General features: G+C 41.7%; 1 protein-coding gene across 1 annotated transcript in view; it reads left to right on the forward strand.

Moving 5' to 3' along the window:
- The window catches only part of KDM1A (lysine demethylase 1A), a 47,017-nt gene that overhangs the window by 3,780 nt on the left and 19,661 nt on the right, over positions 1–23,576 (forward strand). The window contains exons 2-7 of the mRNA XM_035120690.2: positions 717–882; positions 11,110–11,169; positions 15,904–16,037; positions 17,033–17,111; positions 17,810–17,902; positions 19,216–19,322. Of these exons, the coding sequence (XP_034976581.2) occupies positions 717–882; positions 11,110–11,169; positions 15,904–16,037; positions 17,033–17,111; positions 17,810–17,902; positions 19,216–19,322 (639 nt within the window). The remainder of the gene's footprint in view (positions 1–716; positions 883–11,109; positions 11,170–15,903; positions 16,038–17,032; positions 17,112–17,809; positions 17,903–19,215; positions 19,323–23,576) is intronic.

A 23,576-nucleotide genomic window follows, 5' to 3' on the forward strand; every position in this document is an offset into this window, starting at 1 on the left:
TGGTGTGTATTGGTTATTTGTTGTGGTGTTACCATCTAGGCTGAGAAGTATAACTGAGAAAGGTTCTTCAGTATTTTCTAAGTACAGTATATTAATAACTGCCGGGAAACACTTACTAATTGCACTGTACAGAAAAAACTAAGTTCTGGATTGTAGCAGTCTAATGTGGACAATGTTAGAGTGAAATATAGTGTACTTTGCTTTTATTTATTTTTAATTTAAGTGGATGAAATGAGGTATTCAGTGGATAGTGGGTTGTTCATAGAAAAAGAGAATTGCAAATTGTAGAGTGCACAAACAGGCAGTAATGCGTTATGGCACTGTCTTCAGCTTGTGTGTCAGGACCCACTCGTGGTTTGCAGCCTGATCTAAGGTGGGTTGCAACAGGAGCACTACCACCATGCAGATATATAGGGGGGGAAATGGGTCCCCAAATGTATGTTTGGGTTAAAAGTCCTGGAACTAAAAAGGTAGACCCAAGTGTGAGGGACCTTTGGCCCTCCAGATTCTGCTGAACTACAACCCCCATCATCTTTGGTCATTGGGAGTTGCAGTTCAACAACATCTGGAGGTCCACAGGTTCCTCACTTTTGCGTTAAGGTGAACCCTTCAATTTACCCATGAGAATTCACTTTAAAAGTTTGTTATGCTAATCACTCTACTGTGCCAATTTGCTTGTTCTGTATTGATTGTATGGGGGGGCATTCTGCTTACAGGTGGAATATAGAGAAATGGACGAAAGCCTTGCTAACCTTTCTGAAGATGAGTATTACTCTGAAGAAGAAAGGAATGCTAAAGCAGAAAAAGAGAAAAAGCTGCCTCCTCCCCCTCCCCCACCACCTCCTGAGGAAGAGAATGAAAGTGAGCCAGAAGAGCCATCTGGTGAGTAAAGGGCCCCCATCCAGCAGGACAACAATGGTCTTGCACATTTGAAGGCAATATGGTTGCACAGACACTCCCCCTCCATTGAGGTTAGCTTAGATTAGCTATGGCATGAAGGACTGAATGCAATGCAGAAAGTATGGATGATAGGCCACACGTGAGCAGCATTAATGTGATCCTGGAAAATATTATTTGCTTTGAACATGTATCTTCAAATTTATTAATCAACATCCTTAATAGAGTGACTTTACTGACTCAATTGCTTCCTTAGATTTCTGTGGATTGTTGAGAAGAATCCCAGAAATTGGCTGATGAAATTTTCTAGCTTTGCTTTGCTAAATTGAGTCACTCTCATCTCTCTCTTTTTGTATTCTGGGTTCCCCCCCATATATTTTAGCTACTCAGCAGCAGGTTCAGATGCCTTTAATCCTGTTAATAAACTGGTTCTACCTGGTCAAAAACTCTTGTGAATCTTGATTATTCAATAAAAGGGCCACTTTTATTTTTGTGTGAATCTAGCTGTAGCTTTGATCTCCCTCTATTAAGTACCAGAAGTATAGCTCAGCGTTTCTCAACCGCTGTTCCGCGGCACACTAGACGCTGGCTGGTGTGCCGCAACGTGCGGCGACGAGAAGGGCGATTTGCATTGTCACGTGCCTGGCGGCCGCCAATAAACAGCACTAGCCCGCCGGAAAGGAAGCCGGCCGGGTCATGACGCGGGGCGAGCGCAGCTCTCAACAGCCACCACCACGGGAGAGTGGTTTTAGACAAACTTAAAGAAGCTGGCTGGATGATCTCAACCTGAAACTTGCTGAGCAAAGGATTGTGCTGGCAGAGAAATCAGCGACTTGTGAAGCCTTATTACAGGAGATTGCAACCAACACAGCAATTGGCAAGTGTTTCTTACAGTCATAATTATATAGTCAATATAGGGCGGCACAGAGTTAAATTTTTTAACTTTTTTAATGGTGGTGTGCCTCGTGATTTTTTTCATGGAACAAGTGTGTCTTGGCCCAAAAAAGGTTGAGAAACACTGGTATAGCTTGAGGAGAGTAAAGAGTCTCGTTTACATCCATTCCTAAAATACTGCATCCAACTTGTAAGAATTAGTGGTTGTGAGCCAAAACTGCGCCCTGGGGAAGTTCCTAGCTGGCTGACACAGAGTATGCCCTCTGTGTTTCTAAAGCTGCCTATGCCAAGCTTCAATTGTAGGATGTTATGGTAGTACTAGTGTCATTCAGCCCGTTCAGTAAACGGGCGCTAGCCGGGCGGGAACGGAGGGGAAGCCCTGGGACTGCGCAGGCGTCGCCTCCGTCGAGCGCCTGAGGCCCACCGGCCCCTCCTCCGCCTCCTCCCGCTGTCCCGAGTGGTGACGGCCTCCTCCACCTCCCTGCTGCGGTGGAGTGACGCAGGGGCAGTGAGGCGGGAGAGCGAGGGGGTCATAAAGGCAAACTGTGGGTCATAAAGGCAAACTGTAGTTTCAACAACCATTTATTTAAACAAGCCAGGGTGAGAAGCCATGGTTTGATCTGTGCTTGTTTCAATAAATCATAGTGAAGACATTAAGAAGCTACAGTTCATTTAAACCAGGAATCGAATGCTTCCTATCTCCTTAGCCGTGCCTGGGAGGAGGAATGGGAGATGGGATCACTTGAGTTGAAGCAGAATCATTCCTGTAACATCAAACTATAGTTACAGGTAGGTAGCCGTGTTGGTCTGAGTCGAAGCAAAATAAAAAAATTCCTTCAGTAGCACCCTTAAAGAAGTGTGCACCCTTAAAGGAGTGGCAGTCGTGGGAGCCATTTTGGGCACCATCGCCACCTCCATGAAGCGAAGCCCCTAGCCTGCAGCCTGCAAGCAGTGGATTCTTCCTGAAAAAGTCAAGATTTGGAAAAAGTAAGCTAAAATTCATCGATTGGGGTTAAGAATTTGGCGCTGGGAGGAGGCTTAAAAGGGAAGTCAGCCCCCCCCCCAAAAAATGGGTACTGTGCGATGCAGTAGCTTGGACTATCTTGAAATACTGCTTTAAGGACTTTTCCCTGAGGCAGAGTAAGGGGAAAAGCTAAAACATATTTAAACTCTGCAAAAGACTTAAGATTTGTTGAGGAAAAGCCCCCCCTGTGAACTTGGAACCGGGTCAAAGGAAGACTCGTCTAGCTCTCTTTGTGACGTCACAATAGAAAGGAATGTGTCTGCTTGAGAGTGAGAGACTGAGAGCTGCAGCTAAATAAAGAGGATTTGTTTCAATAGCAAACTTCAAGGCTGTTCAATACTAACTTGGATCTGGGAGTTAAAAGAAAAAGAAGAAGGAAAGAAATAGAAGTAGGATTCAGACCAAACAGAACTTTACTTTTTTTTACAATATTGAGTAATACAAATTAAGGACAATAATAATACACTTCCTGCCTGCCACAAACATGGAGGAGGAGGGAGAGAAGTTTCTAGATGTTGATATGGAAGACACACAGTGGAAGACGTTGATTTTAAAAACAATTTTGGAACTGACAGAGGAGATCCGCATTTCCAAACTGGATGTACTGTACATGGATGAGAGGCCTGAGGAATTACCAGTACCGAATATCGAAATAAATGAAACATCTGAATTTAGAAAGGAGGAGAAGGGAGAACAAGAACGACCAGAAGAAGTCCTACACTGTGATGTGATTTTTGGGGAAACTTCAGAAAAGACTGAGGAGAACTATAATTTTGAAAGACAATTTGCTGAATCAATGGTTGTTTTTAATAAGGAAGAAGAAATCACTGTTCCATCAGTGGGAGAGGTGGAGCAGGGAGGGAACCAAGAAGAAATCACTGTTTCACTGGTGAGAGAAGTGAAACAGGGAAGGGCTAGGTTTCAAAAGCCCCCCCCCCAAAGGGAAAAAACAAAAAGGTTAAGACCCCGGTGAGAGAGGGGGAGAAGGAAATAGGTGGGGGGCAGAAGATAGAGAACGGAGTTGGAAATAAAATCTGGGAAATACAGAAGAGGGGGGGAGAGGGTTCGGCAAAATTTAGACTGGGACAGAGCAGGAGTGGGGTGAGGGAGAATTGTATTAATTTCTATTGACTGATAAAAATGGTCTGAACCTGGAACGTATTAAGGAGCTGGATGAAGTCTCTGGAGACACTGATTCCCAGGAAAGGGGGGGTAGATTTAGTCTGGTGGGAGGGAATATTAAGGGAGAGAATTGTTTTAATAGTTATGTTTGAATTTTTCTGGATAAAGGGTAGAGAATGTTAAGGTAAAAATGTAAAAGTGAAGGCTGAAGGGTCAATGTTTAAAAAGAAGCTATAATTTGGAAGAGAGAATGGGAATATAGAATTAGAAACTGCAAGAATGAATATATTATTGAGAACCCAAAAAGGGGGAATGAGGAAGTCCAAAAAGTTTAGAATTGGAACTGAAGAATGTCTATACATCTTATTGTTATATAATATGTGAAGAATTGTGGGAGGTAAGATTTGATGATGTTGTTTTATATAATTTTTCTTTTTCTTTTTTCTTCTGTATTTTTCTAATTTTATTATCTTATCTTTTTTATTATTTACTTTTTTTCCTTCTATGTAAAATCCAATAAAAATTACTTTTAAAAAAGAAGTGTGCATGCACACGAAAGTTCATACCAAAATAAAAACTTGGTTGGTCTTTAAGGTGCTACTGAAGGATTTTTTTTTATTTTGATCAAACTATAGTTTAATGTTATATGTATACCACTAAACTATAGTGGCATACAGTATATCTATATATCTGACACACATATATATATATACCAGGCCGGAGCTTCATTCTACTGCTTCTAACTATGTAATTCATCTCTAAGAGGAAAAGGATTGGGAATACACTGCTGCTCCTCAGCTACACATTGCTAGGCTACACCTACATCAACATGCCTCCAAAACAGTACCTTGTGGGAAGCTCTGAACCTACTCTGAACATAATAAAACTTCAAAAGTTTTGGTAATCGGACCCAGTAGGAGCCATATCATGGCTATCTATTCTCAATGAACTACTATACTCATCCTTTCTGTTTCATATGGTGAAAAGGGCACTTTGAACAGTGGTGACATGTTTTGGTTGGCTTACTATTACTGTTTTTCTACTGAACCCTCTTTTCCTCAACTCAGAGAAAAGAAGGGTATTGAGCAGCCCTAGTGCTGTCTCCTCCAAAAACACAAGGGGAAAAGAGGGGGTGGACTCATTTTCTTAGTACTGAATGGGAGTGGGGGTAGAGAAAGGAGAGGTTTCCATCTTACAAGCTGTGGTTTTGCAGAAAACACCAGAACATCGCCTGTGTTGCCACCACCTCTAAAAGCTCAATAGGAAGCAAGAGAAACCCTCCCTTCTCTGCCAAGACAAGGTGTCATTGCTTTCTGTTGGGAGTTTCCAGGAGGTAGGAGCAGCAAGACAACGCTTTGCATATTCTGCAAAAGCACAATCTGCAGGTGGGAAGCCACCTATCACTTTCCCCCATTCTTTGTGAAGAAAGTAAGGGAAAGAGAAAGCAACTACTGGCTCTCAGTTGATGAAAAAGGCAACTTTACTCTCTTCCCCTTTGTTACCTTACGAGAGGCAACAAAGAGGCAAAGCTGGGGCTTTCTGCAAAAGCCCCAACACAGAGTAAAACCACCTTTTCTTCCTGTGCTTGAGGCAGCAGAGAACCAGTGTTGACTTTCTCCCTGTGGGTTGGCATTTGGGAGAAAGCAGCACCTTCTTCTCCCTGTTGTTTGCATAAAGGTAAGAGCAGGGGTCAGCAAACTTTTTCAGCAGGGGGCTGGTCCACTGTCCCTCAGACCTTGTGGGGGGGCCGGACTATATTTTGGAAAAAAATATGAATGGATTCCTATGCCCCACAAATAACCCAGAGATGCATTTTAAATAAAGGACACGTTATAATAATGTAAAAACATGCTGATTCCTGGACCGTCCACGGGCCGGATTTAGAAGATGATTGGGCCGCATCCGGCCCCCGGGCCTTAGTTTGGGGACTCCTGGGTAAGAGGAAAGGACACTGTCTTGTTTCTTTGACAAACATCTATCCATTCCCATCAGATTTTTGCAGAAAGCAACAGCAACATGCTGTTGACACTTTTTTATTTTAAAGCGCTTTTTTATTTTAAAGTACAAAAGCTCAACTTGGAGGAGATAATGGACCTACAAGTGGGAAGGGAAAGGGAGTTTCTGACAAGCAGGGCTTTGGGTTGAAGCATGGGTGCTCACCAGATGGAAAAAGGCACTCACGTATAATGAGAAGTTGAGAGGATTTATTGAATCCTAATGCTGAACTACTAAAAATCCAAGGTTTAAATGGCCAGAAAATAGTAGTCCGGGGTACCACCTGTCTGTCTAAGACTGACTGGATGCAGAGGAGTGATGAGAGGCATCAGCTGGGGAACCCCCAAGGGAAGAAGGCTCAGAGCCAGGGGACTGGTGGTGAAACAATGCTGAGTAGTCAGAGGGAGCAGACTAGGAGGAGGAGGTGTCGGAAGCTGAAGAGTTAACAGGGTTTAGTGAGAAGGAAGAGTCTGTGGCAGAGAGCAGTCCAGAACAAGAGGCAGAAAAGGAGGCTGGAGAGGAGGGGGTGTAGGGGCAGCAATGAGTCAGGCTGGTTAGGAAGCCAGGCTGAAGACAAAGGAGCCTCAGATTGCTTTGAAAGGAACTGGGGGAAGAAGAGACAAAATGAGCTGTGTGAAGGAGGAGACCTTCAGTCCTTGCAGATGGGAGCAAGTTCTATCAGGAAGGATAATTATAGAATCACAAGAGTTGGAAGGGACCCTGAGAATCATCTAGTCCGACTCCCTGCAATGCAGGAATATGCAGCTGTCCCTTATGGGGATCGAACCTGCAAGCTTGGCATTTTCAGCACCATGCTCTAACCAACTGAGCTACCCAATGTTGCTGTGCTCTCTAGGCCGGACCTTCTAAGCTCCCTTGTTTCTTTGACTAAAGAGTTAACTTCGCTGAAGCCATGTGAATTATTTCTGACCTGCTCCTGGCACTGTTTCACTTTTGCTCTCAGTCTCCCTTTTTCAGAAGAGGAGATCACAATAAAATACAAGGGCCATATGGACATGTGTCTTTATTATGCTTGGAATTTTTTTAAGAACGGATATTGTCCACCTGCCCCATTTTGCCCTTTTCAGTTGCCACTGAAGTAATACTGTAGAGAGAGAAAACTATATGGGCCATGTAGGGGCAGCACAGTGAAAGACACATGCACTAAGAAAGGAATGCAAAGGCAGAGAGGAAGCACAGAAGAGAGAGTCCTGGGACTTGGCTTCCTGCTCAACAGTGGTACTCAATCCGATTCCTCAGCCACAAGCATTACTGACTACTGACATAAAAAATGAAAACAGACCATAGGTAACGTGTGCATGAGTAACAATTCTTTTCATTCTATTATGGAAAAGTGAACTAGCAGATTGCACTTATTGTGTGGAAACGCACACCTTGTGCCTCCTGCAAACTCCAATTCTAACCAACACTCTCCTCTGCCCCTCAATTAAAAAGGGCTTCACAGAAATACAGCATACATTTACTGCAAAGTTTTTCTTTTTAGCAGACTATACTATTGCACACATATCTATGAAGCATTTGGAGTTGTAAAACAGGATTTTTAATTGCTTAGCCAAGTATATTTCTCCAATCATAATGGGGAAATTCATCAACATGTTTTACTCAAAAGGTTTTTATTTTAATTTTTTTTAAAAAAACCACACAGCAAATCTGTGTGTTTAAATTTATGTCCTTTAGGTTCTTTATCCTTACGGCTCTTCCCCACAGTGGTGACTGCCTCCTCCACCTCCCTGCTGCGGTGGAGTGACGCGGGGGCAGCGAGGCGGGAGAGTGAGGGGGTCTTTATGACCCACAGAAATTACAGTTTGCCTTTATGACCCACAGTGACAAACTGCTGTCACTTAATTTTTTTCCCAAAAAAATTTTATTCAATTTTTTATCAAACAACAATCACTGACAAAAAACACAAACAAAACAGAAATAAAAACCAAAGACAAAAAACAACAAAATAAAGCATTTTATAACAATAACAAACACACAAAAACTACAAACATATATTTCTTATCTATTTTGTTAAGCATTGTCTTATGGACTTCCCCGCCCCCCCTACTGATTTTCAATTTAGAATTTTCTTTAGCAATTTTCATATATCCAATCTTCCCCCCATTTTTTCAATCAAAATTAAAATCATCTTTCTATGCTATCCTCTATTATTTATTTATTTATTTCTCCTTTTCCTTTCCATCTCCCATCCCTGGGCCTCCCCCTGCCACCAGGAGGTCCCAGGGTGCAAAAGAGACAGGTGGAAGTGGTCCTTTTTCCAATTAAGCCCTCCCCATCTCCCCCATCCCAATAACCCCCCAACCAAGGGGTCCCAAGCATTCCATCCCCCCCCCAATTAACTTTAATATATTTTTTCTTCTGTTCTACCTCTTCTTCCCCCTGGTCTTGGAGTCTCCCTTTCAGTTCGGTTAGTTCCATTAAAACAGTCCTAGTTCAAACCAAATTTATCCACTCCATAAAAGGCAACACATATTCCCTTCACCCCACTCCCAGTCTGACATGTTTTGTAACCCACAGTTCCTTCTCCCCTCCCCCTGCTGCTCCCATAACTCCTTCAAGTCTCTGGCTTGCCAACATCTGTTATATGTCCCTTCACATCATCTTTGTGGGAATTCTGTTCCTCCAGCAAGTCTTGTTCTCCCATCTCTGGGAGAACAATGTTCCATGGCTGATCTTGGTAAAATTTTTTCTCTTTTTCTTCTTGATGAATTTTCTCCTTATCTTTAATAGCAATGTCATCATTTTTTCTCTTTTTTTGCCTTTCCTCACATATTTCCTTTTTCTGTAAAGATTGTTTTATCCTCTCACTCTGTAAATTGTTTTTGTCCATTCCATATTTCAGTTCCCACAAGAGTTTTAAAATAGCCTCTTCAAAACCAGTTGCACTTTCCTTTGTTGACATTTCTGCGCCTTCCAAGAACATAACAGAGGTATACAGGTGAAACTCGGAAAATTGGAATACAGTGGTACCTCTACTTACAAATAACTCTACTTACGAATGTTTCTACTTACGAATGGAGCTCCGTCCGCCATCTTGGATGTGGTTTAGATAGGATTTTTTCTACTTATGAATTTTTAGATAAGGTTGCTTCTACTTGTGAATTTTTTCTCCCAATGCATTCCTATGGGATTCGACTTACACATTTTTTCGACTTACAAATGTGCGTTCGGAACGCATTAAATTCGTAAGTAGAGGTACCACTGTATCGTCGCAAAGTGCATTTATTTCAGTAATGCAACTTATTATTATTTATTTTTCTTTTAATTTTTACAAATGCTTTCTTTTGGAAATTCCACAGTAATAAAACAAACAGTTACAATAATACAAAAATAAACATCGCTATTACATTTCATTAATTACATTCCATTTATAATTGACCCTCTTAACGACAAATAATTACAATTACAACAAATAAAGGCTTGACATATCTTACTTTGCATGTCATGCATCTATCTCATATATTGGTTTCACCTTTTAAGTTGCATTACTGAAATAAGTGCACTTTTCGATGATATTCTAATTTTCCGAGTTCCACCTGTACAGGAAATGGTGCCGCTTATACCTCCAAGCTCAAAACATTAGTGTTTTCTCCAAACTTCCTGCAAAATATCATTATGAACTCCTCTTGTTACATTAAATTTCATGTAACTGTCAGAAAAAAAACCTGTTGCAGTTCTTAATAGCTGTCAAACTTGTTTCAGTTCTCCATTCTTACAACACCGTTCAAAATCCTCTAGAAAGTAAATACATTCCTTTCTTTGTGACGTCACAATGGTCTCACTGATCTGTCTGGGATGCCGATTCCAGCGCGAAGAGAGGTTTTTCTCAGTTCAAATTGCAAATCTTTGCAGGGATTTTTACTAATTAAAACTTCCCCCCTTTACCCTGCCTCAAGGGGGGAATTTAAGTCCAATCATTGGAATTTTTCAGGTTTTAAATAATTTACTATCTTCAGGTAATGTAACTGCTTCTTGTCTCAATCGGTTGGGGGAGATCGACTTCTGTTTTTGTATCCCTCCCGTGTCCAATTTCCCCCCTTAAATTATAGTCCAATAGATCGCTTTTCTCACGGTCTGTTCCTTTAAATTTCCTTTCTTTACAAGAATTGATCGCTATTGCCTCACAGTCACGCAGCTTCGCGCTGTCAAAGTTAGCGGTCTCAATATCTGATGTGTCGCAGCGCAACCCCCTCGCTCTCGGGGGCTCAAAACAGAGCCTTGCTGGGGAGGGGGGGAGCCCGCTTTTGATGCCTGCCAGACAACTTGGCCCCAAAACGCTCGATTTGGGGTTCTTTAAGGGGGTCCGCTGCGCTGGAGCGGTTTCCCACACCTTTTAAGCGCCAAGTTCCACTCCACTGAACGGACCTCTGACTGTGGAGGTGTCGCGGTCAACCAGAAGTCTCAGAAACTGCTGTCACTTTAAACCAACTCATCCTGGTTGTGTGCCTGGTTGCATGGTGGGCTTACTGGGCATGCTCATTCCCATAATGTAGGGGAGAGATAATTTAAAGATTTATTTCAGGGACATGTTTTTCATACTTCTTTCTCAGGATCTGTTGAAAGTTCTAAATCCTGTAGTTCAGTTCTTTATACAGTATGTGTCAACGGTACACTTATGGGGTAAATACTAGCACAGTCAGCATAAATGTTATTTAGTATTTGAGTAGTTGTAGCCTGCATATATGTTTGTAGCTTGTGGAAGAGAAGTAAGATAGCATCAGATTGGTTCATGTTTCCAAGCAAGACTTGGCTAAGCTGTAACAGATCCTTGGTGTTTCAAACCCTTGGCTAGACTGTCTATCTACATATTCTTCCTACTGGTCACAGGAAGTATTATCTTTATTTTGTACTAATCTGTTAAAAAAATTGTTTCATAAATTTTTAACAGCTAGGTGCCCTGCATGTATGGTGTATATCTATTGCTCATGCCCCGCAGGAGTCTGACAAAGGGTTCCAATAACAAGGATGAAGCATTAGAAGATTGCAGAGTGTGATGCCCTTGACCTACATTCCAGAAGATGGAATTCTCAGGAAATGTCCCCCACTAGTTGGTGAACTACTAAACCTGAATCGCCAGCTATCAGGCCTTCATGTCCCCAAATGACTTGAACTTGTGGAGCAAGGTCCCTGAGATCTCCTCTTTCCTTCCACAGGGCAAGCAGGAGGACTTCAAGACGACAGTTCTGGAGGGTATGGAGACTGCCAAGCATCAGGTGAGGGTGGCGTTTGATGCTTGCCACTTAGTAGCAAGAGCCCCCAAAATCAGGGATTGATGCTTGCAAGTGCATGTGTGGGGGGGTGGTCAGGTTTTAGCATGAGGTGCAGGAGAAATGCATTTGCCCACTGAAAAGGAGGGATTTCTATTGCAGCTGGAGAACATGATGGGAAATTAAAAGAACTCTGAAATTCATTAGACAGATTTCATAGCTTCACCCCCTCCCCTTCCCTGTGTTTGGTAGAGAAAACAGAGTCACCTTACAAGTTGAAGGGGCCTCCTTTCAGAGCGATAGGACCTTTTGCACAGTGTGATTCTGTGTGGGATTCCAAGGAATGATATCGAGAGGAGTATCCTTTTTCTAGTTAGTTGCTATATGTTTACATAGAATTAGGGAGGAAAGCCCCAATGAACTTTGTGAGACGTAATTCTCAGTAAACATGCAGGAGGACTTCAAGAGGATAGTTCTAGAGGGCATGTGGACTCTCCTTCCTTGGAGGTTTTAAAGCGGAGGTTGGATGGCCATCTGTCATGGATGCTTTAGCTGAGATTCCTGCATTGCAGGGGGTTGAACTAGATGACCCATGGGTCCCTTTCAGTTTTATGATTCTATGCATAGGATTGTGTTGTAAGTGATATAATAACCTCAGGGTATGCAGACTGTTTTAGTTTGGTTTCTTTAAGAACCTCTCAGATAGTTCCTGTTGATGCACATGGGATAGAATTTATGTTTTGAGAAACCACAATTTTGAAAGCTCTTTTTGGTTCATGAAGCGAGATCTATGGGGTTGGCTCTAGGTACATTTGAAACCCACAATGCACGGGAGACGGTGTTCCTCTTGGCACTAGCTTGACCTCATAAACATGCTCCCATTTCGTGAATGGCAGTGTTAGACACCCACTTCTCTTTCATTCTGAACAGAGGAGAAGTACAAAGTGCTTCTCTCTGTGAAGCTGATGTACGTTTCATTTCCCCATTGATGCGGGGCATGCCGGTACCATTTTGTTGTCCTGTCTTTATTCTGTTCTCTTAGATGTGGCAGCCATTTTGTGTTATGCTACCACCATCACAATTTTGTACTATGTCATGCGCTACTGAAGCCATTTTCTGACTGGTGCCCTTGACACTTCCTCAAAATTCCAAATGTGCTCTGTAGATTTAGTTGGCAAAGGCAATTGCTCCATCCTCAGGATGCCCACTGCGAAGTTCTTTCCTGATTTTCCAGCATATTTCAGAGAAAATGAGGAGGAAGGGAGTTCCCCTCCCCTCTATGTTGTGGTTTTCCAGAAAGCAGAAGCTTTGAGGGCAAACTGTGAGGGAATTAGATAAGACCCTGTTCCTTGACTAAGTCTATATAGCACGGGCAGATAAGAGAAGACAACTGGGATTGGGGGCTGTCAGGGTGGCAAGGAAGGGACTGGTTACTACTATGAAGTCAATGCTTCATTGTGGATATATGTGTGAAAGTACAATGTTGGAATGTAGTTACCTGAAGCAAGCTTTAAAAGGTACAGAAAACTTGCAAGAAGAAAAGATACCCCTAGGAGAAACAGTTACCAAGGGGAAAGGCAGGTGAAGCAAAGCTCGTGGCGAGCAGGAAAAGGAAAGTTTGCTTACCCAGCCACAACTACAGCCCAACATTATGGCCATATTTGCAGGCACATTCCTACCATCGGTGGACATTTTGCTAAGAATATTTATAATATCTGTATTCAATTATCCAAAAGGTAGGGGCTGCCATACTTTATCTAACCAACTGAGCTAACTGAGTCCTATTGTTTTAGATTTCCATTCTGTTGTTCCCCAAAGAAGATTCAGTTAACCAGTGGGGTATAACACCCGTCACTTGTTTTTGGACAGTGCCACGTTTCTTCCTTAGTTGACTCATTTTCTCCCAGGTTTAGTTTGTTCTCTGAATGCGTTTTCAGCAATCCCAAACTGAAATGTGTTTTCACTTGTCTTGTGTCAGTCTTAAGAGCATCTGTCTATCCCTAACTCGTCATTTAGAGCTGTCGTTATTGCTCTTGCAGGAGACATTTATCAGTGCATTTGTCACTACATGTCTGCCATCATCTCTTGGGATTGTTCTTCACATATATTAGCCAGTAGCCTTTACACAAGGCTTGTTCTTAGTCCTGCAGGTGTTGCTTATTGTCCATATTACTCATTGTATAAAGGCACAGAGTATTTGGGCAGAATTCAGTAACTTAGCCACTGAAAAAGCTATTTTGTTTTTAAGAAACTTGCACAAGTTAAGTTTAGCTTTAATGGCTTAATATGTATTAGAAAAGCAATTTATTTCACTCATCACATTACAACTTGTAAGTCCATACTGTGTTTCTAACATTGTTAAGATGCCAAGTTTTTCCATTTTCGGTGTAGTGCAAATACTTAGACTGTCATTATATGTTTGCATTTTCAGTCTGAATTCCTAGAAATACTTACTAGGGAATACAATGGACCTTACTTGGATACAATGGACCTTACTTCTGAATAAGCATGCATAGGAGTCTGCTTTCAGTTTTATTCCCATTGATTGCAGTGGATAATGATGTACATGCAACTGCCTCAATGAACATTTGAGCAATCATGTAATTATTTGTAGGATTTTAATCTTATGCACTCAAGTCTGTGGTGAAGCATCAGTGTAGAACCAGTGACTAGATCTGTATTTTGTGACCTTTTAGCTCTTTACAGGATTTAGCTGTTTTTATTTCTGAAGAACTTATTACCTAAATAATGCTAATTCTTGCAATAGGAATGAGTGTTATTTTTAGGGCATTTTATGAATTCAGGGAAGCCTTCTGTTAATTGCACATGAAGTTGTTGCAGAGTTTTAGCCCATCCACTTTTTGGTAGGTGACATTAAAAACAAAAAACATTTCAGTATAAACCTGCAGTTGTTTATACTTCTGGCAAAAACCATTTGGTATTTCAGTTGTATCAATCACCTTCTCAGCCTTACTAATATCTTGAAATGTCAACCATAGCTTAACTATTTTTGACATTGTGAAATTGGAAATGAGAAATTTTGTGCACTCGGCACATGTTGCTGTAGAAGGGAAGGGCTTCTGCCATAGAGACATTAAGACCTCAGACCTAAACCCACTTATCTGGATGAGCCCCATTGAACTCTCTGTGACTTACATGTGGATAAACTTACTAAGGAGTGCCCTGTAAAAGGTGGGATTTGGTAGGGCTGTCTCCTGATATTTAGAAAAAAATTAAATGATAAATATTGTAAGTAAATCAAATTAATATTTGTGAATATTTGCATATGATTAAACAGAGGTTGGATGATCACCTGTCACAGATGCTTTACTTGAGATTTCTTTTTGCAGAGGGTTGGACTAGATGATCCTCAGGGTCTCTTCCAACTCTGATTCTATGATAAATTAATATTTTTAATAGAAAAAGTATACTTTGGGTGGTAGTCAGCTAAATTAGAATAATCCCTCTGAAATTAATGAACAAGAGTAAGTTAGGGACATTAATTTCATTGGGTCTACTCTGAGTAGAACTTAGTTGGCTACAATCCATTGTTGTTGGTTTTTTGTTTTTAAACGATTGCCCATTTACAGATGCCCGTTGCATGCATTGAAAAAGTTTTAAATTGGTTAATCTTATATATTAATCAATGAACGGTTGCATTCCTAGATTTTATTGAAGATGAGTTTCATTGCCTCCTTTCGTTCCAACCCAAAATTTCTGTAAAATGCAAGGGTGTAAAAGTGAAATGTCTGGGAATGGAATTAGTGTTGCAGTGTTGCCCTCAGATTAATAGTCAAAAACCTGTTTGGGGGACTTGGGTGGTGGTGTGAGGAAAAGAAATTTGTTAATGTAAACTAGAATCCCTCCTCCAAGTAATCTTGTGTAACAAATACATTTTGGCATTCTTGATTAGATTGTTGAATTGATGCTGCTTGCAAATCGCTTGGGTTTCTAGGTTAACCATTAAAAAGATGTACCTTGATGTGATAGCCTTCCTTTCTCAGTCTTCATGATCCTGGAGTCTGACTCCTTTTTTTACTTCCTCCATTCTGTCTTCCCCCTATTCCTACAACTTAGCCTCTCCTGAGGTCTGTGATTGCCTCCTGGTCTCAGTGGGTTGCTGCTGTTGACTGAACTGCCCTACACTCCAGGTCCTTTTGTGCTCCTTGCCTCCTGCCATCCCATACCTGGTCATGCCTGGCCTGATTCCTTTTTTCATCTGTGTCCTTGCTGTTCCTGAGAGGCAGCTGTACACTCACACAACAAAGATAACTTCTATCCGCTATTGACAGCAAAAGTGCTCTGCTTTCTGTACAAAGCACTTTGGTAGTTGCCTGCTGTTAAGGCTGTCTGTGTGAATGCTTGCCCATTTCCCCCACCCCACCCTGTTCCACAGTTGTCCACAGTGGCTAACTTTTAAATGGGCAATTATTGCATTCTCTGCACTTTACAGTATTTAAATCAAGAACTTTGCCATCTGTTGATCTGCCTAACTGCACTGTGACACCGTGAATGTGTTCATACACATTTGAGTGCTAGCCTGTTAAGTTGTGTCTTGCGTTAATATATCAAAGAACTAAGTTTTAAAAAGTAAGGAGGTCCAAATATTTTGCAGGCAGACAGTTTGAGGTGACACACTTGCACTTCTTAGTCAGGGATGCACGTGTCCCCTGGGTTGCAGCATCCTGGCTTCCCAGGTGTTTCGGCAGTACTTGTCACATGTGGGTTCTTTCATTGTAGGTGTGGAAGGTGCAGCTTTCCAGAGCAGACTTCCACATGATCGGATGACGTCACAAGAAGCTGCTTGTTTTCCGGATATCATCAGTGGGCCACAGCAGACTCAGAAGGTGTTCCTTTACATCCGAAATCGGACGGTGTGTTGATTGCTAAAAGTTTGATGGAATATTCTCAGTGGTCTTTGGTACTGGGGTCTTTAGTTTTAGGTGGTTGTTGTTGTTGTTGTTAATTGAATTTATATACTGCCCTATACCAGGAGGTCTCAGAGCGATTCATAGAAAAGAATCACAGAAAAGGTTGTGTATGCACTATTTCTTCAAAGCACAATCTTTCCCTCAAAGAATTCTGGGCACTGTAGTTTGTTAAGGGTTACTGTGAACGCTAATTCAGGGAGGGTTAAACCACAGTGCCCAGAATTCTTTGAGGGAAAGAAGTTTTTTGGGTTTTTAAAATGTGCTTTAAAGGTATAGCGTTTACACAGACTACGACTCCGGAGTGAGGAAGCCACACACAGTCATCAGGGCCAAATATTCAGATGCACCAGCTTCTTAAAAAAACCAGCAACCATGGTCTGGATAAAGGAAGCTGGTAGGCATGGAGACGTGTTATGACATTGGCAGGAATTAAAATGTTGAAAATATTTCAGATTCTTTAAAGAAGCCCATTCTGCTCCAAACCCAGCTGTCCAAATACTGATTCTTGTGGCACATCCTGACAAACATTCATTTTATTAAGAACAGAATTTGTAGCCTTCCGTGGCATTTGCATTTTAGGGCATTGACTACTCAGATGAAAGATGCAGCCCAATTAACTTCCGTTTCATTAGTCATATTCTTTTCTGCACATCACCGGGGAAGCATGCCAGTCATTCCACTTCATTATACCTGCGTTGATATTTTTGTTGTTAGCCGCCCTGAGCCCGGTCTTGACTGGGAAGGGCGGGGGTATAAATAAAATTATTTATTTATTTATTTAGAAAGTTACCCATAGGCAGCCTGATCACTGCACATTAGAATTCTTAAGTGGCCACAAAGCATATATATGATGGGTTTTTTCCCTCCATGCTTTCTAGTAATTACTAGCTCAGTTACAGAATTTACAACAGTTTTGTATGTTTGTGTCATTCAAATAGTTGCAGCTTTGGTTGGATAACCCAAAGATTCAGTTGACGTTTGAAGCAACACTACAACAGTTGGAAACACCCTATAATAGTGAGTTGCCATTCTTACCTTGTGCATAATTGTAAGTTCCTTGGGATACTTGACTAGTAAAGCTGGATAAAGAAAATAATAACAGTAAGCCTTTTCATGTACAGTCGTACCTTGGTTTTCGAACAGCTTAGTTCTTGAACGTTTAGACTCCCGAACGCCACAAACTCAGAAGTGACTGTTCTGGTTTGCAAACTATTTTTGGAAGACGAACGTCTGACGGGGCTTCCACGGCTTCCAGCAGCCAATCAGAGGCTGCGCTTTGGTTTCCACACATTTTGAAAGTCGAACGGACTTTCAGAACTGATTCCGTTTGACTTCCAAGGTACGACTGTAAATCCAAACTGCTGTTACAAATAGATATTTGTACAGTCAAGTCTCTTCTTAAAGTGCTGAGCATCAAAAGCCTCTTTTGACTATTAAAAACATATTTTGCTTATGGTTATTTCTAGGAAAGGAGATTCCCAATTTGCGTCTGCATTGGGGAAGTTCGCTTTAAAAATGCCTTGTTTATGTACATGCCATTCAGAGCCCATGACTTCCCCATCTAGTAGATCAATATGCGAGCTATTACTGCAGGGAGATATCTAAGGATATGAATTCAAACTAAAGCATGGTGTTTCAAAATAAGCTTTCCCCTCACTACAGTGAAACTAGCAGCATTGTAGGTTTGTATATTAAGAGACTCTTCTATTTCGTAGGTGATACTGTGCTTGTTCACAGAGTCCACAGTTATCTGGAACGGCATGGCTTGATCAATTTTGGCATCTACAAAAGAGTGAAGCCCCTACCAAGTAAGGAGTTCAAGTCAACACTTGTTCTTTGAATCAGAACGTGTCCTTTGCTTCATCATTACAATAAAGATTTGGCAGTGGGTGGGATGGTTAATTGTTCATTTTCAGGCTTGATCTGTCATACATCACTTTCTGGAGTGCAGACTCACCTTTGTGGTTTATGCCATATATAAATTCAGTTTGAAGCCCAGTGCTCTTTCTGCAGCCCAGCATGTCTATTTGCCTCCTATGTTGCAGTCCTTCATTTGAAGCTGTTTGAAGACAGTTTTGAGACTAGACTGAACCCTTCAGCTGGTAGTTCTCATCCCTAATATATTGCTCACTCATTTATTGTGTTTACATCTTGCCTTTCTTTCACTAGAGAAATTCAAGGTAGTTAACTATAAATTCAAAATGGTTCAAAGGAGCCTTATCCTCCCTTTTCTCCTTTAGAATAGTCACTGATGAAGCAAGAGAGGGCAGGGGTTGGAAGGCAAGCAGGCAAATGCCCTCTCTCCTTTCTGATGAGCTGTGTCATCTGGCTACTGTGTCCTTCTGTAGATCTGAGTGCCTGGCCTTGTGATGCTGTATGGCCATCAAGTTCAGAGGGTTACTATTTATGGAATTCTGACCCTTTGGAACAATTACTTTTCTGTCAGGGTTCCAGGTTTGATCCAAGAGTTCTTTCCTGGTTGCTGATTTGCTAATATATTCTGACACATCTGAAAACTTAGTTCAGGGGTTTGTTCAGACAGGGGCTTAATTTGATTTCCCTCTTAGTGCTAGCATGCAGTGTTAAGCAAATTTCTTAATCTTATAACCTAAAAATATATTTCCAGCTGACAGTGAGGGAGAAAGAGAAAGAAACAGAAACAGTGATCATAGCTCATATTGGTCTTAGCTTTGCTCATTTTGCCAGAACCTAGCGGGTGGCGCTGTGGGTTAAACTACAGAGCCTAGGGCTTGCTGATCAGAAGGTCAGCGGTTCGAATCCCTGTGACGGGGTGAGCTCCCATAGCTCGGTCCCTGCTCCTGCCAACCTAGCAGTTTGAAAGCACGTCAAAGTGCAAGTAGATAAATAGGTACCGCTCTGGCAGGAAGGTAAGCAGTGTTTCCGTGCGCTGCTTTGGTTTGCCAGAAGCAGCTTAGTCATGCTGGCCACATGACCCGGAAGCTGTACGCCGGCTCCCTCAGCCAGTAAAGCGAGATGAGCGCCGCAACCCCAGAGTCTTCCCAGACTGGACCTAACAGTCAGGGGTCCCTTTACCTTTACCTAGCCTGGGCTAATTAGTTCACTAACCTACCATTGTTTATCCATGCATTTGTGCTTTTAGCTAAGAAGACTGGCAAGGTGATCATTATTGGTTCTGGGGTCTCCGGCTTAGCAGCAGCTCGCCAGCTACAGAGCTTCGGAATGGATGTCACACTTCTAGAAGCAAGAGTGAGTGTCTTGCGCAGTACAGTGGTACCTTGGGTTACGGACGCTTCAGGTTATGGACTCTTCAGGTTACAGACTCCGCTAACCCAGAAATAGTACCTCCAGTTAAGATGTTCTGGATGAGAACAGAAATTGCGTGGCAGCGGGTGGCCCATGTAGCTAAAGTGGTGCCTCAGGTTAAGAACAGTTTCAGGTTAAGAACGGACCTCCAGAACGAATTAAGTTCTTAACCCGAAGTACCACTGTAATTAAGTCCAGAAGTTACTGGTCTACAGTATTTTTTACTAGGAGCCTGCTCACACACAAATACCTGTACAAATCATTTGTAGCCTACTGACAGTTCACATGATGGCACCACACATCAAAACCAGTAGAAAAACTCTGCTGAATGAGAAAGAGAAGGCTAAAATATCCCTGGAAACTGCCTGAACATCTTTACGTCGCGTTTCAGTCCCTGTCACATGTACCTTTGAGCATGGCCTCTTCTGCACATCTATGTTCTGTCTTTTGCAAAAGTGTAAGATGCAAGGGTTATGAGGACAGGCTTTCTCTGCAGTGGCATTTGCATTCTGTGGCCCTCTTAGGTACACTAGGGCAGTGGTCCTCAACCTTGGGCCTCCAGATGTTTTGAGACTACAATTCCCATCATCCCTGGCCACTGGTCCTGCTAGCTAGGGATCATGGGAGTTGTAGGCCAAAAACATCTGGAGGCCCAAGGTTGAAGACCACTGCACTAGGGGATCCTTGCTGATCATTTTCCATCACTACGTAAAAACCTGGCTTTTTTGAAAAAGCCTGTGCAGGCTGATCTATGCTGTTGTAAAACAGTAATTGCCACCAGCTTGGATGGTGTTGATTAGACAAATCCATGGGGTATAAGGCTATAAGCGGCAACTAGCCACAATGGCTGTGCTCCGCCTCCATGATTTGAGGCCCTGTGCTTCTGAATACCAGTTGCTGGAAACAGCAGGAAGGCAGAGTGCTATTGTGTCAATGTCCTTACAGCTTTCCCTCGGGCATCTTTCTGGTTGGTCACCATGGCAACAGGATGCTGGACCAGATCGGTCATTGGCCTCACCCAGCAGCCTCTTCTTATGTTCTTAAATGGCTGTGTAGCACCTTAATAAGTCTTATTACCTGTTTTATTTTACTGTAGATGGTTTACCATTTTTATAATAATATTTTATTATTTTATTTTGTAAGCTGCTTTGGGGGCTGTGTGAAGAAGAGAATGAGGCACAATAATAATTTGAATAAGCACATGAAAAACTTGTTTGTTCTTATGCAGACCTGTTTCTTGTTTACAAGCCTCTTCATTTCCCCACACAGGATGCTACAGGGCCTGAGAGATGGATTTGATTAGACACAAATTACAATGAATTCAGGCAAGAGATGAGAAATGTAGAATGATTGTGTCACCAAGGGTATAGTAGTGTAACAAAAAACAACAACACCCAAAAGTCTTCTGATTCCATGGCCTTTTATAACTGCTTCATGTTTTTAAGATACACACCTAAAATACTTTGGGTATATCTAAAAGTGCAGCTTGTATAACAGAGAGTTTGGATTGACAGTTGCATTGGAACTTGACTTTGCCACTGAAAAAACTCTGAAGCAGCCCACATTAACATTCATTTTTATGACTGAAGAATATCATTGCTAAGCTTTAATCATTAACGTGGCCTTGAGCCCTCTTGTTCAGTGTCCTCTTATCCTTGACCTTAGCTAATTCTTCCTGTGGCAGAGCGCTATTGCCTGTCTAGGGTAGACAATACTGAACTAGATAGACCAATAGTTTGAAATACAGTGGTACCTCGACTTCCGAATACGATCTGTTCCGCGGCCGTCTTCGTAACTCGAAGTCTTCGGTTGTCGAAGCGCTGCTTCTGTGCATGCGCGAAGTGCGATTTTGCGCTTCTGCGCATGCGCGGACCGCATGTGCCACTTTGCGCAGGCGCAGAACACTTCCGGGGTTCCAGATGTCGAGGTACCACTGTACAAGCAACTCTGTAACTGCTTCTGGCAGTGTATTTGAAGTTAGATAAATATTTACTCTTAATTAATACTGATATGGTGCTCCCAGATAGTTTTCCTATTCATGCACTGACCAGAAAGTTGAAAGTGGAAATCTTTATTACGGCCAAAGGCCCACAATATAATCTTATGCAACACAATGTACAAAAACACTGGGCAGGACAGGATAAAATAAAACAAAAATAAATAAAGTAAAATAATTCAATACACGTATACAGATGTAATTTGCATAAATTCCTTGGCTAAAATAGATGGAGCAGTACATTTGTTTCAACAAATTTCCACTATAAATCGGGTAATAGAACAGATTATCAATAATCATGAAGTAAACCATTTTTACTTTTGTATGAGAGAACTGTAACCAAATATCTTGCTACAAGCAGTGTTCTGCTTGAGTCGCTGTCTTGTAGCAGATATGTTAACTGAGACTCCGAGTTCTCAGTCAAACTTTCTGTTATTAAGGGAAGTAGAAATTTGGTCCGGGCATCTGTGTGCAAGGGACAACAGAATAATATATGGTGAAGCGATTCTATAGTTTTGTTATCACATGCACATAATGCTGAAATTTGTCCTTTAGTAAACCTATTGCCCATAATGTTGGATGGAAAAACATTAAATCTTGCTTTAGTAAAAGCAAATCTGTGGGCCGCAGCTGATAAAGATGACAAATAAGATGGAATCTGTGGTGTAAGCCGTATACCAAGATTCAGCGATGAACATGTACCACTTCCCATTATGACATTTTGTTGGAGATCAAACTCATCTAGTTTTTGTATAAGCGTTCTTTTGGCCGAGGCGAGATCTAGTTTCAATAGGTCCGATGGAGACAGTCCATAGAACACGATTTTTGTATGGATCTTCTCTGCCCATGGGCTAGCAAATTCGTCTCACCAGAGACATTGAATAAGATAGAGTTTTGGAAGTCTGTGTCGCAAGGACAACCAATAACAAAAAATACGCCTCCATAGGGCATTTTCTAGAGAATGGATTTTTAATTCTAAGTGAATGGCTGAATTGCTCACACACTGAGGCAGTTTTAACAGACGTCTCAGAAATTGATTTTGGACTATCTCCAAAGACATCAGGTTCACAGAGGCCCCCCCCATAACGGGGCAGCATAGGCCATTGTCGCGATCACTTTAGCATTATATACCTTTAAGGCAGATGGAACATGAAGAGCTCCGTCAGAAAAGAAAAAGCGCAACAGTGCGAACGAAAGAGCTTTGGCCTTATTTAGGGTATATGCGATATGTGCTTTCCAGCCCATGTTGTATTGCAAGTAGACACCCAGATATTGAAATTTATGAACCTGTTCAATAGGTTTCCCCTCAAGTTCCCACTTATATGTTTTCCGACTTCTTGAAAAAATTAAAACCTTGGATTTGGCTTGATTTATAGTAAGGAAATTAGATTTACAGTATGAAGCAAAAAAAAATTAGGGTCCTCCTAAGTCCAATTCTCGAGAAAGAGAGAATCACGGCATCATCCGCGTATAACAGCAATGGACATCTATAATTTGCCAGGCGGGGGGCGTGGATGACTAGTTGGGATTCAGCAAAAGGTGCCCTCATATCACTGATAAATAAATTAAAAAGAAAAGGGGCTAAAATGCATCCCACACACTCACCAGACTGAGACTTCTTTGTATTACGTGCCTTCAGATCATGCTTGGGATTGATGGAGAAGTTCAGGGTGTGGCTGCAGGGGCATAGTTAATAAAGAGAAAATTAAGACAGGTGTCACGGTGATACTTCACAGGTACAATTCTCCATCAAGCTGCTGCAGTCTGTTTCCTCTCAAGGGGCTTCCTGTTTAGTTTTAAACATATTTCAATTTGCTAACCTGTTAACTAATTTCAACAGTTTGTTTCCTATTGAGTTTTATTTAAAATTGGCTGTCCAACACTTTTTGAAAAATAAAGCATTACAGTAGTACTTTGGGTTACAAACGCTTCAGGTTACAGACTCCGCTAACCCAGAAATAGTACTTCGGGTTAAGAACTTTACCTCAGGATGAGAACAGAAATCATGCTCCGGCGGCGCGGCGGCCCCGTTAGCTAAAGTGGTACCTCAGGTTAAGAACAGTTTCAGGTTAAGAATGGACCTCCGGAATGAATAAAGTTCTTAACCAGAGGTACCACTGTACTGCTAGTGTTTCAAAGGGTTTACTAAAATTAGCATATAGTTTCAGTGAAATCCCTGTAAATGTAACCCCCAGAATTTT

This window comes from Zootoca vivipara, chromosome 6, assembly GCF_963506605.1.
Source record: "Zootoca vivipara chromosome 6, rZooViv1.1, whole genome shotgun sequence".
NCBI lineage: Eukaryota > Metazoa > Chordata > Lepidosauria > Squamata > Lacertidae > Zootoca > Zootoca vivipara.